This window comes from Lepus europaeus, chromosome 11, assembly GCF_033115175.1.
Source record: "Lepus europaeus isolate LE1 chromosome 11, mLepTim1.pri, whole genome shotgun sequence".
Lineage (NCBI taxonomy): Eukaryota > Metazoa > Chordata > Mammalia > Lagomorpha > Leporidae > Lepus > Lepus europaeus.
This window is the reverse complement of record NC_084837.1, coordinates 113,290,846-113,305,549: the sequence shown is the minus strand read 5'-3', so window position 1 is coordinate 113,305,549 and position 14,704 is coordinate 113,290,846. Positions and strand designations below refer to the sequence as shown.

Below are 14,704 nucleotides of genomic sequence, written 5' to 3'. Positions count from 1 at the left end.
AGCGCCCATGTGGGATGCGGCGCTGCATGCGGAGGCTTAGCCTTCTACACCACTGTGCTGCCCCCCCCCCCCCCTTTAAGATTTGTTTATTTGAAAGGCAGAGATCAGTCTTCCATCTGCAGGTTCGCTGCACAAATGGCTGCCAACAGCCGAGTCCGGGCCAGCCTGAAGTCAGAAGCCAGGAACGCCGTCGGCGTCTCCCACGTGGATGGCCAGGGCTCTAGTGTTTGAGCCCTCAGACCGCTTCCCAGGGGCGTTAGCAAGCTGGATTGGGAGCAGAGGCGTTGGGACTGGGGCCGGCGCTCTGCTACGGGACTGTAGCCTCTCACGCAGCGGCTTCTGCCCCACAACTTCTTTTATTTGAAGGCAGAGAGACAGACAGGGCTCCCATCTGCTGGTTCACTCCCCAAACACCCACAATGGCAGGACTGGGCTGGAACCAGAGCCCAAAGCCAGGAATTTAGTCCAGGCCTCCCATGTGGCTAGCAGGGAACCAACTACTTCAGCCATCATCTGCCGCCTCCAGGGCTCCCATTCGCAGGAGGCTGGACTCAGGACGCGGACCCACTGTGCCACAGCACCAGCTCCGTCAGCAGTTCGTAGGCAGACCCTCCATCCCACTGTCGGGCCTTTGCTCTGGCTAATTCACACCCTTCCCTCCCCAGCTCTGAGTCTGTGCTCAGATCCCACCTCTTCAATGAAGCTTAGCCAGACAGCCTTTAGTTGTTGGGTTTTCTTAAAATATCTATTTGAAAGGCAAAGAGAGATAGAGAGAGAGAGAGAATCTCCTGTCTGCTGGTTTACTCCCCCAAAGGTCAGGGAGAAGCCGGAAGACAGTCTGGGTCTCCCCCGTGGGTGGCAGGGACCCAGTACTTGAGCCTCACCTGCTGCTCCCACGGTGCACATTGGCAGGAGGCTAGAAGAAGAAGCAGAGTCCGGCTCAAACCTGGAAACTCTGATGTGGGATGCAAGTGTCCCAAGTGGTGACTTAACTGTTGCCCCAAATGTCCCCTTTTTAAAGTATTTATAGGGCCAGCGCTGTGGCTTAGCGGGTTAAAGCCCTGGCCTGAGGCGCCAGTGTCCCATATGGGCACTGGTTCAAGTCCTGGATGCTCCTCTTCTGATCCAGCTCTCTGCTATGACCTGGGAGAACAGTGGAAAATGGCCCAAGTGCTTGGGCCCCTGCACCTGCCTCGGAGACCCGGAAGAGGCTCCTGGCTCCTGGCTTCAGACAGGCCCAGCTCCGGCCATTGCGGACACTGGGGAGCGAACCAGCAGATGGAAGACCTTTTCTCTCTGTCTCTCCCTCTCACTGTAACTCTGCCTTTCAAATAAAATAAATATTTAAAAATTTTTATTTATTAGATCGATCTTCCACTTGCTGGTTCACTTACCAAGTGGCTGCAATGGGTGAGGTCGGGCCAGGACAAAGCCAAGCACCTTGAACTCAGTCCGGGTCTCCCACGTGGGTGGCAGGGGTCCAAGTGCTCAAACCATATTCCACTGCTTTCTCAGGCGCTTTACTAGGGAGCTGGATTGGAAGTGGAGCAGCTGGGACTTGAGCCGGCACCCATATGGGATGCTGGTGTTGCAGGTGGCGGCTTAACCCGCTGCACCACAGTGCTGCCCCTCCCATAACCTTTTACATTCTGCCTTGCGGAGTAGGTGTTCCGCCATCCCCACGTCCCACGCTGGAATGCCTGGGTCCCATATCCGGCTCAGAGCCCTGACTCCAGCCTTCTGTCAGTGCAGACCCTGGAAGGCAGTGGTGATAACTCGAGTCACTGGCTTCCTGCTGCCCACAGGGGAGGCAGACGGCTTCCCGGCTCCTGGCTCCCATCTCAGCCCAGCCGCAGCGGTTGAGGGCATCTGGGGAGTGACCCAGCGGATGGGAGGTCTCTGTGTCTCAACCTCTCAAATTGCAAAAAATTAGAAAACAATTCTGGATACGGCCTGCACTCCCGGCCCCTTGCTCTGTCGCCTTTGCTGCCTTTGGCATCCTGTTTGCTATACGACTGCGTACACCTGCCCATCCCTCACCAGAACCTCAGCTCTGGCTCTCTGTGTGGCCGCCGTGGCACTCAGCAAGCTCCCGGTAACCATGCGCCTGCTGAAGAGAGACCCAAGCTTGCCGTCGGAAGCCCAGGGGTCCGCGGGCGCCGGCGCAGGTGCGGGAGCGCGCGGCGCCTGAGAACTACATTTCCCGTGATGCTCTGGGCGCGGGCCGCGGGGGCTGCCGGGAAGGGCCGACGTGCGCCGAGCCAGGTCCCGGACCTGCGAGGATGGCGGGTCCGCGAGGTGAGCCGTGGGCCGGGTGGCGGCGAGCGTGGCGGCGGCCTGGGTCCTAGGGCCTGATCCCGGCATGATGTGCCAGATCGAACCCACCCATTCCCCCCGGGGCTCCGCGGAAAGAGGGGTGGGCGTCGCGCAGAGGAGGGGGGCCACCTGCCACAGGGATTGCGGCCACCGGGGCAGGGGTCTCCGCCGACCCCGGCCACGCTCGTGTCACTCGCCGGCACCTAAGCGCGGCTCTCCACTCGCGTCAGCACCGGATCCTTACTACTGCCCATCCTACAGATGGGAACACCGAGGCCGGCGGGAGGGAGGGAGCGCAACGGCAACCGACGAACCCCTTAACGACAGCCCTGGCGCCCGAGGCGCGGGGCGCGCGGCAGCTGGCCCCGCTGACCCCTGCCTGTGCCCGCAGTGTTCCCGCTGTCGTGCGTGGTGCAGCAGTACGCCTGGGGGAAGACGGGCGCCAGCAGCGAGGTGGCGCGGCTGCTGGCCAGCAGTGACCCGTCGGCCCGGATCTCCGAGGACCAGCCCTACGCAGAGGTGCGCCGTGGGCTGCGATCAGCCGGGAAGAGTGGGCGGCCTCAGGGTTGAGGGGGGCCGCCGTGGCTCCTCGGGTCGGCGCCGGTCCAGGGTCCGAGCGGGCACCACGAGAGGTTCCCCGTACCCTGCTGCCCCCGACAGCTGTCAGCACCTGCGGAGTTTTAGTTCAGCCCTCCTGGACGATCAGTTGTTTGAGTTTTTTTGCAACGTTATTAACCACTGTTCCTCCTGCCCGTGTGGTAGAGAAAAAAGCAAACCAACCACAGCACAGGAAGCCTTTAGCCCCTGCCTCTGAGGTTGGAGGAGCCGGTGTTAACCCCCCACGGGGCTGCTTGAGAGTCTCAGCCTGTAAGTGACCTTGACGGTGCAGCTGTCACTCTCCTGGACAGACAGACAGAAGGGCAGTAACCGAGTCACAGGGAACCCGGTCGGGGGTGGGCCCTGCTGTGTCCACAATGGCCTGAGCGATGGCCGTCCTGCAGGGAGCGCGCTGGTCCTGGGCGTGGGCGTTTGTCCTAAGAGTGGGGTGTTCAAGACCCCCCTGTCTTTGCAGCTGTGGATGGGGGCACACCCCCGGGGGGATGCCAAGATCCTCGGGTCACAGAAGACCTTAGGCCAGTGGATTGCTGAGAACCAGGACTGCCTGGGCTCCAAGGTCAAGGCCACCTTTCACGGCAAGCTGCCCTTCCTCTTCAAAGTGCTCTCGGTGGAAACGGCCCTGTCCATCCAGGCGCACCCCAACAAGGTAGGGGCTCGGAGAGGGGTGCCCCTCCCCCAGGGCTTCCCCTGCTGCCCTTCCTACCCCCAGCAGGCTCCAGCCCAGAGCTAAATCTAGATCTGCTGACTCCCGACTTAGCGCTGCTAGGCCAGTGCTGGGGACACGGGAGCAGGGAAGTCTGAGCGGCCAGCTGGCCAGCCTGCGCCTGGGGCCTGGTTCCGGGGCTGCTTCCCCGCCCCAGGTCTGTTCACCTGCCGCCGTGGCACTGGCTGTCTCCAGCCCCACCTGTGGCGTCTTCCTGGACAGGGCTCTGAGTCCCAGCCTGAGGCAGGCCAAGACCCAGAGCAGGGGTCACACAGCTCACTAGTGTCGGCCAGTTCTGGCCTTTGGGGTTCCTGGCTCACCGTCTGCCCCTGTGCCCCCCCCAGTTTGGCCTACTTCCCTGCCCGGGGCTGGCTGAACCCCAGGTCTCCGCATCATGCCTCGATCGCATTTGTCATTCGCTCTCCGGTGTCGGGAGGGGAAGACAGGGCTGTGGGTCCTCGGTCCGTGACGGCTGCGTCCCAACCACGGTCTTCCCCCGGCCGCCCCCAGGAGCTGGCAGAGAAGCTGCACCTCCAGGCTCCGCAGCACTACCCCGACGCCAACCACAAGCCCGAGATGGCCATCGCCCTCACCTCCTTCCAGGGCTTGTGCGGCTTCCGGCCAGTGGAGGAGATCGTGGCCTTTCTTCAGAGTAAGGTTGGGCAGGATGCTCCGGGCACGCGCACTGGGCCTGGGGCGCGTGGGGACCCGGCCAGGAGTCAGAGCCGAGGGGCTGGTGGGCCAGACGGGGGCTGAGCAGGTTTCCCCCGCAGGGTTAGGGCCAGGGTGGGGGCCCTCCAGCTTCCCGCTTCTGGGCCGCCCTCTTGCCTTTCCTGACGCGGGCCCCGACTCCTGCAGAGGTACCCGAGTTCCAGTTCCTGATCGGAGACGCCGCGGCCACGCAGCTGCAGCAGAGTGTGGGCAGCGGCTCCCAGGCCGTGGCCTCGGCGCTGCGGCGCTGCTTCTCCCAGCTCATGACCAGCGAGAAGAAGGCGGTGGTGGAGCAGCTCAACCGGCTGGTGATGCGCATCTCCCAGCAAGGTGGGCAGGGGCGAAGGCCCTGCCGCTGCCGGGTCCTGGGCTTCCCAGGCTGACTGCTGCTTCCTGCTGCTCCCCGCCCCCCGTGGAGGGGGCACTCAGCTCCTCGCCCACCCTGCAGCCGCTTCCCCCAGCTGGACTTGTGCTGTGGGGGACAGGGGAGCCGCCGCCTCCTACGGGCCATCCTTAGCTCTTTCCCTAGACACCACCTGTGTGCCCAACCTTTGCTCACTAAGGAGAGGTCAGGAAGTGACTGAGGGTGTGGCCGTGTCCCTGTGGGCACAGGCGGAGAGTGCTTCCCCTCTGCTGCCTGGAGCCACGGGCTCTCTCCACTCCACCCCCGCAGGCCCTGTTTCCTGCAGGGTGTGGGGGGGTGGGGGGTGGGGGGGAGTTTGCACGCCCTCCCCATTGGCTTTCGGCCCTCACAGCAGAACTCTTGCCCAGAGTTCACGCAGGCACACCCTGTAGCTCCCGTGAGTCTGTGTCGACACGGGTTCTCTCTGACCTGGGGATTTGTCCCGGGGGCGTGGCAGAGCCAGGATTTGTCCCGGGGCGTGGTTCATGAGCCAGGTGCGAGGTTTTCCCGCCACTGTGTGAGAGCTGTCTTCCTCAGACCTTGTGCCGTGGGCCCGTGGCCCTTCTGGTGTGGAAAGCCCAGACCGGCTGCAGCATCTACACGCTGTGCGTCCACCTGTCTCTGCTCAGGGAAACCCAACCCGCTCTGCCTCTGCGCCCCCACCCAGTTCTGCCCCCCAGAAGCCAGCACCCCCCTGCCCCCCCCAAGTCAGCTGAGCTCGCCCTCCTGCGCGGTCCCCAGGCTGGCCCTTGGCACCCTCTGCTTCTGCTGTTGGCCCGGGACACAGACTTCCTGAGATGGGGACTCTAGTGTCCATGGGGACAGTGGCTCCCCGCGTGGACGCCTGTGGGTCATCCCCTGACAGGGCCTGAGACGGGGACTCTAGTGTCCATGGGCACGGTGGTCCCCCGCGTGGACGCCTGTGGGTCATCCCCTGACAGGGCCTGAGACGGGGACTCTAGTGTCCATGGGGACAGTGGCTCCCCGCGTGGACGCCTGTGGGTCATCCCCTGACAGGTCCTGAGATGGGGACTCTAGTGTCCATGGGCACGGTGGTCCCCCGCGTGGACACCTGTGGGTCATCCCCTGACAGGGCCTGAGATGGGGACTCTAGTGTCCATGGGGACAGTGGTCCCCCGCGTGGACGCCTGTGGGTCATCCCCTGACAGGGCCTGAGACGGGGACTCTAGTGTCCATGGGGACAGTGGCTCCCTGTGTGGACGCCTGTGGGTCATCCCCTGACAGGGCCTGAGACGGGGACTCTAGTGTCCATGGGCACGGTGGTCCCCCGCGTGGACGCCTGTGGGTCATCCCCAGATGGGGCCTGAGCTCCGGGAGCTGTGGTTCTCAGAGCACACTTGGCCATTGTCTGGAGAGTTTGGTTTGCAGACCTGGCTGGCGTGGCAGGGGTGGATGCTGCTGGCATCTGGTGAGCAGAGCCCAGGGGTGCTGTGGAAAACCCCAAATGCCTAGGCAGCCCCCACAACAAAGAACTGTCTGACCCCACATTTTGAGGTTAGGAGGGCCGTAGTCCAGCCCTCTCGGCGGCCAGTGTGGTGCTGGGCGTGCACGCAGGTGAGCTGTGGTGAGGGGTGGTGTTGCGTGAGCCGAGCACCCCTGAGTGGCCCTGGGCTGTGCTGTGGCCCTCAGTGTGTGCCGGGAACCACATGGAGGACGTCCACGGGCAGCTCCTGCTGCAGCTGCACCAGGAGTACCCGGGAGACATCGGCTGCTTCGCCATCTACTTCCTGAACGTGCTCACCCTGAAGCCGGGGGAGGCCATGTTCCTGGAGGCCAACGTGCCCCACGCCTACCTGAAAGGAGGTGAGCCCCACCTCAGCTCCCCGCCACGGGCCTCGTGTCCACGTCTGGACAGACGGCTCTGAGCACCAGCCAGCTCGGCCCTCCGAGGGTCCCAGGCTCAGCAGGGCAGCAGCCAGCAGGGTGTCGAGTGCACCTGGGTGCTGGGCGGAGGCTGGGGGTGTCCCCTGGGTGCACGGTCCTCCCTGAGGTGCTGACGGTGCACAGAGGGCACCGTCACGGTTTGGCTGTGGACTGCTTATCCCCGCAGGTGCAGGATTCTGAGTGGGAGACCACAGGGTTGGGGGCTTCAGGTTCCCCTGGTAGCCCCTGACAAAGGCGGGCGACCCGGCACCTGTCTCTCCCGCTGTCTTAGCTCCACTCTCCCAGGAAATGCCGGTCGTGCCGCTTTACCTGTGGGGCGGAGCTCGGTCAGGAGGCCCAGCCCGCAGAGCCCAACGCGGGAGCAGCCTTCTGCAGCTCAGCACAGGACTGTCTGTCCCCAGACTGCGTGGAGTGCATGGCGTGTTCAGACAACACGGTCCGCGCTGGGCTCACGCCCAAGTTCATCGACGTGCCCACCTTGTGTGAGATGCTCAGCTACAGCCCCAGCCCCAGCCAGGACCGGCTCTTCCACCCAGCACGGAGTCAGGAAGACCCCTGCCTCAGCATCTACGACCCCCCCGTGCCGGACTTCACAGTCATGAAGATGGAGGTGAGTGGGGGCATGAAGAACCCGGCAAGGGTCACGTGTGACGTCCACCGGGGCTGGCTTTCGTGCTGTCCAGCTCCCCGTGGGGGCAGCCACACCTGCCCACTCCTTGGGACCAGGGAGCGGACGCGGCCTCCCTGCTGCCGGGGAGCACGGCCGAGCTTGCTCACTGCCCGGGCCCAGGCCCCAGCGCTGACGCGAGCCGAGGCTGAGCTCTGCCCTTTGTGTTTCTCCCTGCCCAGGTCCCTGGCTCTGCCACTGAATACAAGGTGATGGCCCTGGACTCAGCCAGCATCCTCCTGGTGGTGCAGGGGACAGTGACCGCCAGCTCGCCCACTGCCCCGGCGGCCATCGCCCTGCGGCGCGGCGGGGTGCTCTTCATCGGGGCCAACGAGAGCGTCTCACTGCGGCTCACCGTGCCCGAGGACCTGCTCTTGTTCCGTGCCTGCTGCCTGCTGTAGGCGCAGCCCAGCTCTCCTCCGCCAGTGGCCTTTGGGCCCCCGCCCTGACGGCCGTGCCCCGGAGGAGTGGCTTGTAGGTGGTGACTGCGGAGCGCGCCCAGGCTGGCCATCTGCAGTAAGGGCCATGCACCACTCGTAGTCTCGCCCCACACCTGGCCAGGCCCTAGGCTCGGGAGGCAGCAGCCTGCTCTGGCCCACGTCAGCTGTGTGTTAGCTTAGCCCCGTCACGTGAGGCCAGGCGGCGTCTGAGGAGTCCCCACCAGCCCACCCACTCCCCCAGCCGCAGGAAGAGGAAGCCTGTGGACTGCTGCCTACAGAGCCATTAAAGATCACTCGTGTGGAGCTGTGGGTGGACAGCGTGCGGCCCTGGGCATTCCCGTCCTGGAGCGAGCAGGGGCCCCCGCCGTGTTGTCAAGTTTTTTTTTTTTTTTTTTTTTTTTTTTTTTTAAGATTTACTTATTTATTTGAAAGACAGTTACAGAGGCAGAGAGAGAGAGGTCTTCCATCCACTGGTTCACTCTCCAAATGGCCGCAATAGCTGGAGCTGGGCTGATCTGAAAACCAGAAGCCAGGAGCTTATTTTGGGTCTCCCATGTAGGGGCAGGCGCCCAAAGATTTGGGCCATGCTCTACTGCTTTCCCAGGGCCTAGCAGAGAGCTGGATCAGAAGTGGAGCAGCTGGGTCTCAGACTGGTGCCTATATGGGATGCCAGCACTGCAGGCGGTGGCTTTATCTGCTACGCCACAGCGCCAGCCCAATTTTTAATTTGTACTTATTTGAGAGGAGGAAAAGAGACAAAATTCAACATGTTGGTTCATTGCCCAAACGCCCATAGCAGCCTTCCTGGGCCAGGAGCTCACTGCAGGTCTCCATGTGGGTTACCACGGCCTCCTCGGTCCTGAGCTGGCAGGAGTGGAGCTGGGACTCAGCCCAGGAGCCCTGTGTGGGACAAGGGCATCTTCTCAGACCACTTGAAGGGCAGAACGACAGAGACCTCCCCTCTGCTGATGGGCTCTAAATGGCTGTACCAGCTTGGGGCTGGGCCAGGCCGAAGCCAGGAGCCCAGAACTTCCTCTGGGTTTTCTGTGTGGGTGGCAGGGGCCCAAGCACTAGGGCCATCCTTTGCTGTTTCCCAAGGCTCGTTAGAACAGCTGGGACGTGGAACAATGCTCGTGGGGGATGCCAGCATCTTGAGTGCTGGCCCTGGGCGAGGCCACCTTCACTGCTAGGCCGAGGCTACCCCGTACCGAGTGCTGGCCCTGGGCGAGGCCACCTTCACTGCAGGCCGAGGCTACCCCGTACCACTCGTGCTTTGCTACCTCAGGTTCCCTGGGGAGTGGGGAGGCAGGGGCCTGTGGCCAGGGTCAGCAGCCAGCTCCTGGCCATGGCTGTGGGTCTGTGCACTGCCTGGCTGTGTGCAGGCCACAGGGCAACCTGAGTAGCTGCACACGGCCTGCAGAGATGGACCTGCTGACCAGAAGCCCCGCCTCGGGAACAGTGTTTCCTGTGTGAGGGGAAGCCCAGCCACCTCCCCTGAGCCGGCAGGGAGCGCCTCAGAGGGCATCCCCTCTGTCCTGCAAGCCCAGGCACGCGCAGGCCTCCGGCTCCTTGCTGGGGGCGAGGGTCTGGACCCCACGCTCGCCCGTGCGCAGTGCAGTTCCAGGAAACCACCTTGAGGAAGTGTTTTGGTTTTTTGGCTTCCAAATCCTCTCAGTTAAGAAAATACAGATGAGCCAGACAGGAAGGGTCTGCGAAAGGGAGCCCACCCCAAGGAGTGACCGGCGAGGGCCTGCTCATCGCAGGCACAGGGGGCAGCCAGCAGGGGGCGCCACCGCAGGGCAGCGGCTACCCAGGCCTACACACCCAGTGCAACAGCAACGCCGCTCAAGCAGCAGGACCGCGTTTATTGTAACATACAGAGCGGGACGAGAGCAGCCGAGTGGCGCAAACCCCGTGCGGCGCCTCCTTGCAGACACCCAGCCCTCGGAAGTGAGGCAGTGCGGCTCCGTGCCTCTGTGGGTGTTTCGGCCTGCGGCCCTGGCCCCACGTGACCAACCGTTTGCGCCCTGCCTCACTGCGGCCCCTTGCTCTGGGCCTGCTGTGCCTCTACGAGGCACTGTGCTCGTACACAGGTGGCCCAGTCCTGGACCCGTCCGTCTCTCCAGGGTTGGCCACAGCCAAGCACACCAGCGCGGACCACAGCACTCGGGCCTTGCTTCTGCAGGCCTGCCACCTGCTCTCCCAGGCTCCTCCTCCCTGACCAGCTGCCCAGAGTGTGGCTCCACAGCTGGCTGCCCTGGGCGCCCCCACTGTCGGACCTGCCCTACATCCGATCCCTTCCCACATCACCTCTGCAGAAGCAGGAAGGCCCGGACACAGATTCCGAATGGAGGGTTCCCGCGCCCTGCAGGCTGGGCAGCACAGGGTCACCACCTGGCCCTGCAGCCCAGGCCCCGGTGAACGGCCCAGCTCAGTCCCGTCTCCTTATGAAGCCGCCAGCAGAGTAGGCCAGCCATGGCTCTGGACAGGGGAGTCCCCTTGGCCTCTCACACTGACACACACAGACACGCCCACCAAGCCCCAGCAGGGACTCCCCGAGGACAGCGGACAGGCGACAAGCAGGGCTCTCCCCAGCAGCCTGCAGAGGAGCCCGTGCCGTCCGTCTACCTCTAGTGGCCACAGGGCCTCATCACCTCATTCCCCATCCTGCCTTGCCTCGGCCTGGGGAGGCGATCCACTCCCATTCACACAAAACAAGGAGGCCACGGGAAAACTCCAGAGAGAGGCCTGGAATAGCAGACTGCCGTCCACGGGGTCGTGGGAAACAATGCCCGCGTGCTGTGCCCCGGCCAGGGCCAGAGAGGCTGTGCTGTGCTGGGGAGAGCGGCCCCTGGAGCCTGTCACATGATCTGCTCTGTCACATGATGTCCCCAGGTGGGGCCCAGACCTGCCTTAGGTCCCCCCCATCCTGTGAGCATCGGTTTAGGCCTAAACCCACACAGGTGCACCAGCACACTGACTGCTCCGTGCAGCTCCCTCTCCTGGCAAACACAACACCGCAGGCTTCCAGGGCCAGCCGGGGAGGGGCTGACCGTCACTAAACCCACCCGACAGCTGGCCCAGGTGGGCAGGCCCCACCCACGGCCAGGCATACTGGAAGCCATCAGGCCACCTTCCTGTCCCCTGCCATAGCCAGACAGGTGCAACCTGAAGGACAAAGGTCTAACAGCAGCAACGGCAGCCCATCTCAGAGCCGGGGAGGGGAGGAGGGCACATGGAGTTCCCGGAACTGGTCCCAGCCACAGCCGTGAAGTGCCCTCTGCACCTCCACCCACGCCCCCAGCCCAGCCCGGGCACGCAGCTTGCCCTGTCCTCCCCGACAGCAGCGCGTCACCCACTGCGAGAACCAGGACGCCGCCCCAGGTCTGCTCAGCAGCAGGGGAAAGTGCAGAATTGCACCTGCCGCCTCGCAGGGGCCAGTGCCTCCAGTGTTCTGCTGCGCTCTGCGAGCAGGGCGCGTGGGCGGCCGTGCCTACTGCAGGGTGCACGAAGAGTCCCCAGGACAGCACCAGCAGCAGGAGCACGCGGAAGAGGCCACAGGCTTAGGGGGGATGAGGTCCAGGTCCTCGTCGTCAGGAACCTCATCCAGGTGATACCCGTCCTGCAGCAGCTGCCGGCTCACTTCCTGGGTCACCTGCTGAGGAGGAGAGGCGGGGACCGTGAGCCAGGACGCGAGCCAACAGTGACCGCTGTCCACACTCCTCCCTGGACTGCAGGACACCCAGAGCCCTGGCTAGTGCCGTCACCCCAGGGAGCTCTCACTAAAACTCCTGGCCCCTCGGAAATATCAGGGGGCCCTGGCCATGCCCACGGGCCACCAGCAATGGCCGCCTTCACGGCCGGGAGGGGCTGGGGAGTGCCGCGCGGCCTCATTTCCCTCCGGGGTCAGCAGCACTGGGTCCTGCAAGGTGGAACTCGCCAGCCTGGTTTCACTGTTGCGCCGGGCAGGAGGAAGACGGTAGCTTTCCTGTGGTCTAAAGGTGAACAACCTTAGACACCGCTCGCAAACTACCCCCGTCTATGGCAGAGGTGCAGCGAGCCCGCGGTCCAGACAGCAGTGCTGTGCAGTCCCGTCCCCAGCCCCCTCTGCCAGGGGAGCTGCGAGGCCACCGGGCCAGCCCAGTGCTCTCGGGCCAGCCCAGCGAGGGAGCGGCAAGCTTGGTGGCAATGGGCAAGAGGGGCAGGGACGGTGACCTCGGGTAACGGACAAGCAGAGGAAGGACACCCAGGGCAGGCGCTCAGCACGGCGCTGAGGGTGCTGCTTGGGCTGGGTCCTGGCCTACTCCAGTGTCCTGCTAGCAGGTGCTGGCCCCAGTAGCTGCTCCCTGTCACCCGTGTGAGAGTCCCAGACTGCGTCCCCAGCTCCCCGCCTTGGCCTGGCCCACCCTTGGCTGCTGCAGATAACTGGGCAATCAGTCAATGAATGGGAGATCTCTGTGTGTGTCTTCCTGGATTTCAAACAATTTCTTAAAGTAACAGACAGGCATCGTGAGTTACTGTGTGACACGGGAAGGCAAGCCTGGGTCAGGGATCCAGGCTGCAAGGACATCTGGGATTAACAGGGCTTCTCCACCACAAGGCAGGACTGAGATCGGTGGGCAGCAGGCCCTGGAGGTAGTGAGCTCCACATTCCAAGAAGCATGAGGCAAGTCCAGGCTAGTAAACGCTCAGCCGGGATCCGGCAAGGATTCCTTTCCTGGGGCCGCACTGTGGCGCAGCAGGTAAAGCCGCTGCCTGCAGTGCTGGCATCCCTTAGGGGCGCCGGTTCCAGTCCCGGCTGCTCCACTTCCCATCCAGCTCTCTGCTGTGGCCTGGGAAAGCAGTGGAAGATGGCCCACGTCCTTGGGCCCCTGCATCAACATGGGAGACCCGGAAGAAGCTCCTGGCTCCTGGCTTCAGATTGGCGCAACTCTGAACGCTGCGACCAATTGGGGAGTGAACCAGCGGATGGAAGACCCCTCTCTCTGTCTCTCTCTCTCTGTAACTCTGACTTTGAAATAAACAAATCTTTTTGAAAAGAGGATTCCTTTGCTAAGGTGCGGCCTGGATATCTCCGCCCCGAGGGTTCTCCAGAGCTCTCCTCAGCGCCTATACCTCTGCTGGGGGAGGAGAACAGACCGAAGCCTGGCGCCGTGCCCTGCACGCAGCAGGCACCAAACAAGCATTTGGCAGAGCGGTGGTGCTGCGCGGAACTTGCCTCTGCAGAGGAGTACCCGGAGGAGTATCTGGATCCCAGCTCCCCGTCACTAGGAGAAGAGCACACGGTTCACGGTGAAGCCGGCAGACCCGGGACGGCCCCAGGGGCAGAGACAAGGGGGCAGGTGGCCGGCCCCAGGGGCAGAGACAAGGGGGCAGGTTGGCCAGCCCCAGGGGCAGAGACAAGGGGGCAGGTCCGCCCAGCCCCAGGGGCAGAGACAAGGGGGCAGGTGGCCGGGCCCAGGGGCAGAGACAAGGGGACAGGTTGGCCAGCCCCAGGAGCAGGGCAGCGCTCCCCACAGACAAGGGGGCAGGTCGGCCCAGCCCCAGGGGCAGAGACAAGGGGGCAGGTGGCCGGCCCCAGGAGCAGAGAGACAAGGGGGCAGGTCGGCCCAGCCCCAGCGGCAGAGACAAGGGGGCAGGTGGCCGGGCCCAGGGGCAGAGACAAGGGGACAGGTCGGCCCAGCCCCAGGGGCAGAGACAAGGGGGCAGGTCGGTCCCACCCCACCGCAGGATTACCTAGCAGTCCTGCAACCAAGCCACCCTGGCGGAGAGAGGGGCACCTGGGTGGGGGGCACTCACCTGTCCGAGTCGAGGGACACCAGGTTTTCATCTGGACTCTGGCTGAGCGCCGTGTAGCCCTTGTTAAACTTGACCGACCTGAGCGGAGAGCAAGCACGGATGACAGCCCCGCCCGCCTCTCTGCACCACCGGGCAGACAGCCCCGGCCAGCCTCGGGGTGGGGGGCAGAGGCCTCCCCTCCACCCAGAGGACTGACCGCCCGCTCCCCGGAGCAGCCCCCCGCCCGCCTCTCTGCACCACCGGGCAGACAGCCCCGGCCAGCCTCGGGGTGGGGGGCAGAGGCCTCCCCTCCACCCAGAGGACTGACCGCCCGCTCCCCGGAGCAGCCCCCCGCCCGCCTCTCTGCACCACCCGGCAGACAGCCCCGGCCAGCCTCGTCCGTGAAGGCAGGCAGTGGACAGGGTCCCTCCGGGCCCGGCCGGCCGCCCCCACCCCGCGCCATCCCCGCCGGGGGACCCGGGCTGGGCCCCGACGACGCCCGCATCCGCCGCCGTGGCCCGCACACGTCCCCCCGCGCCCGCCGAGACCTCCTCGCCGACGAGTCGGGGCGGAAGGCCGCGGCCCCCAGGACGCCCTTCCTCCGCAGCACCGCCCTGGCCAGCTCCCGGTGCTTCTCTGCAAGGTAAAGGCCCGGGTCAGCCGTCTCGGCCCCTGCCGAGGCCGCAGGGACCCTCCCCGCGCGGCCTCACTCACGCAGCTTGGCCTGAAGGGAGGGAGCGCGCGCCACCATGTACGGGCCCCGCTTCTCCACGGCCGCGGGGGTGCGCTCCCCGGACCGCGGGGCTCCGCCGCCGCTCCGTCCCGGGGGCGGCCCCACCGCTCCTGCGGCGCGGCACTGGGCCCCGCCAGGCCGGGCTCCGGGGCAGGACGCCCGCCCCGCGCGCACGCCGCCCTCCGCGGTCGCCATGCCCCGGCTCCTCCCCGCCGGCGGCGCGGCCCCGCCCACGGCCAGCGCGGCCCCGCCCACTGCTGGCGGCCCGCGGCCGCGCGCCCCGGGCTCCGCCCCGGACTCCGCCCCGGCAAGATGGCGGGCGAGTGGGTTCCCCGCCCGAAGGTCTCCGGCTCAGCCTGCTGGAGGGGTCGGCCCGATGGTTCCGCCTTCCAGGGGGCTGGGCGCTTCCGGGCCGACGGCGTGTGGTGCG

At 65.1% G+C, this 14,704-nt stretch overlaps 2 protein-coding genes across 3 annotated transcripts; one reads left to right on the top strand and one right to left on the bottom strand.

Moving 5' to 3' along the window:
• The first annotated feature begins 2,250 nt into the window (after positions 1-2,250).
• On the top strand, positions 2,251-8,120 carry MPI (mannose phosphate isomerase). Its single transcript, XM_062206451.1, has 8 exons — positions 2,251-2,298; positions 2,708-2,835; positions 3,389-3,580; positions 4,148-4,289; positions 4,496-4,678; positions 6,402-6,575; positions 7,058-7,266; positions 7,506-8,120. The coding sequence occupies exons 1-8, from the start codon at positions 2,283-2,285 to the stop codon at positions 7,722-7,724; spliced, it is 1,263 nt and encodes a 420-aa protein (XP_062062435.1). The 5' UTR covers positions 2,251-2,282; the 3' UTR covers positions 7,725-8,120.
• A 65-nt stretch (positions 8,121-8,185) lies between these two features.
• Positions 8,186-14,469, bottom strand: FAM219B (family with sequence similarity 219 member B). Of its 2 annotated transcripts, none has more exons than XM_062206452.1 (5): positions 14,256-14,469; positions 14,090-14,177; positions 13,563-13,640; positions 12,982-13,030; positions 8,186-11,421 (listed from the first exon to the last, which is right to left on the bottom strand). In XM_062206452.1, the coding sequence occupies exons 1-5, from the start codon at positions 14,467-14,469 to the stop codon at positions 11,257-11,259; spliced, it is 594 nt and encodes a 197-aa protein (XP_062062436.1). In that variant the 3' UTR covers positions 8,186-11,256. The 2 variants fall into 2 exon arrangements, with proteins under 2 accessions (XP_062062436.1, XP_062062437.1); XM_062206453.1 differs by having other exon boundaries at positions 8,186-11,418.
• Between the last annotated feature and the right edge of the window lie 235 nt (positions 14,470-14,704).

Bases quoted from the DNA above. Each gene is read 5' to 3' on its own strand.
- MPI (XM_062206451.1), top strand. The intron at 6,576-7,057 runs GTGAGCCCCACC...GTCTGTCCCCAG, and splicing joins CCACGCCTACCTGAAAGGAG to ACTGCGTGGAGTGCATGGCG. The intron at 7,267-7,505 runs GTGAGTGGGGGC...CTCCCTGCCCAG, and splicing joins TCACAGTCATGAAGATGGAG to GTCCCTGGCTCTGCCACTGA.
- FAM219B (XM_062206452.1), bottom strand. From the start codon at position 14,469: ATGGCGACCGCGGAGGGCGGCGTGCGCGCGGGGCGGGCGTCCTGCCCC. The intron at 13,641-14,089 runs GTCTCGGCGGGC...CTCTCCGCTCAG, and splicing joins CCCGACTCGTCGGCGAGGAG to GTCGGTCAAGTTTAACAAGG. The intron at 13,031-13,562 runs GTGAGTGCCCCC...CTCTTCTCCTAG, and splicing joins GTGTCCCTCGACTCGGACAG to TGACGGGGAGCTGGGATCCA.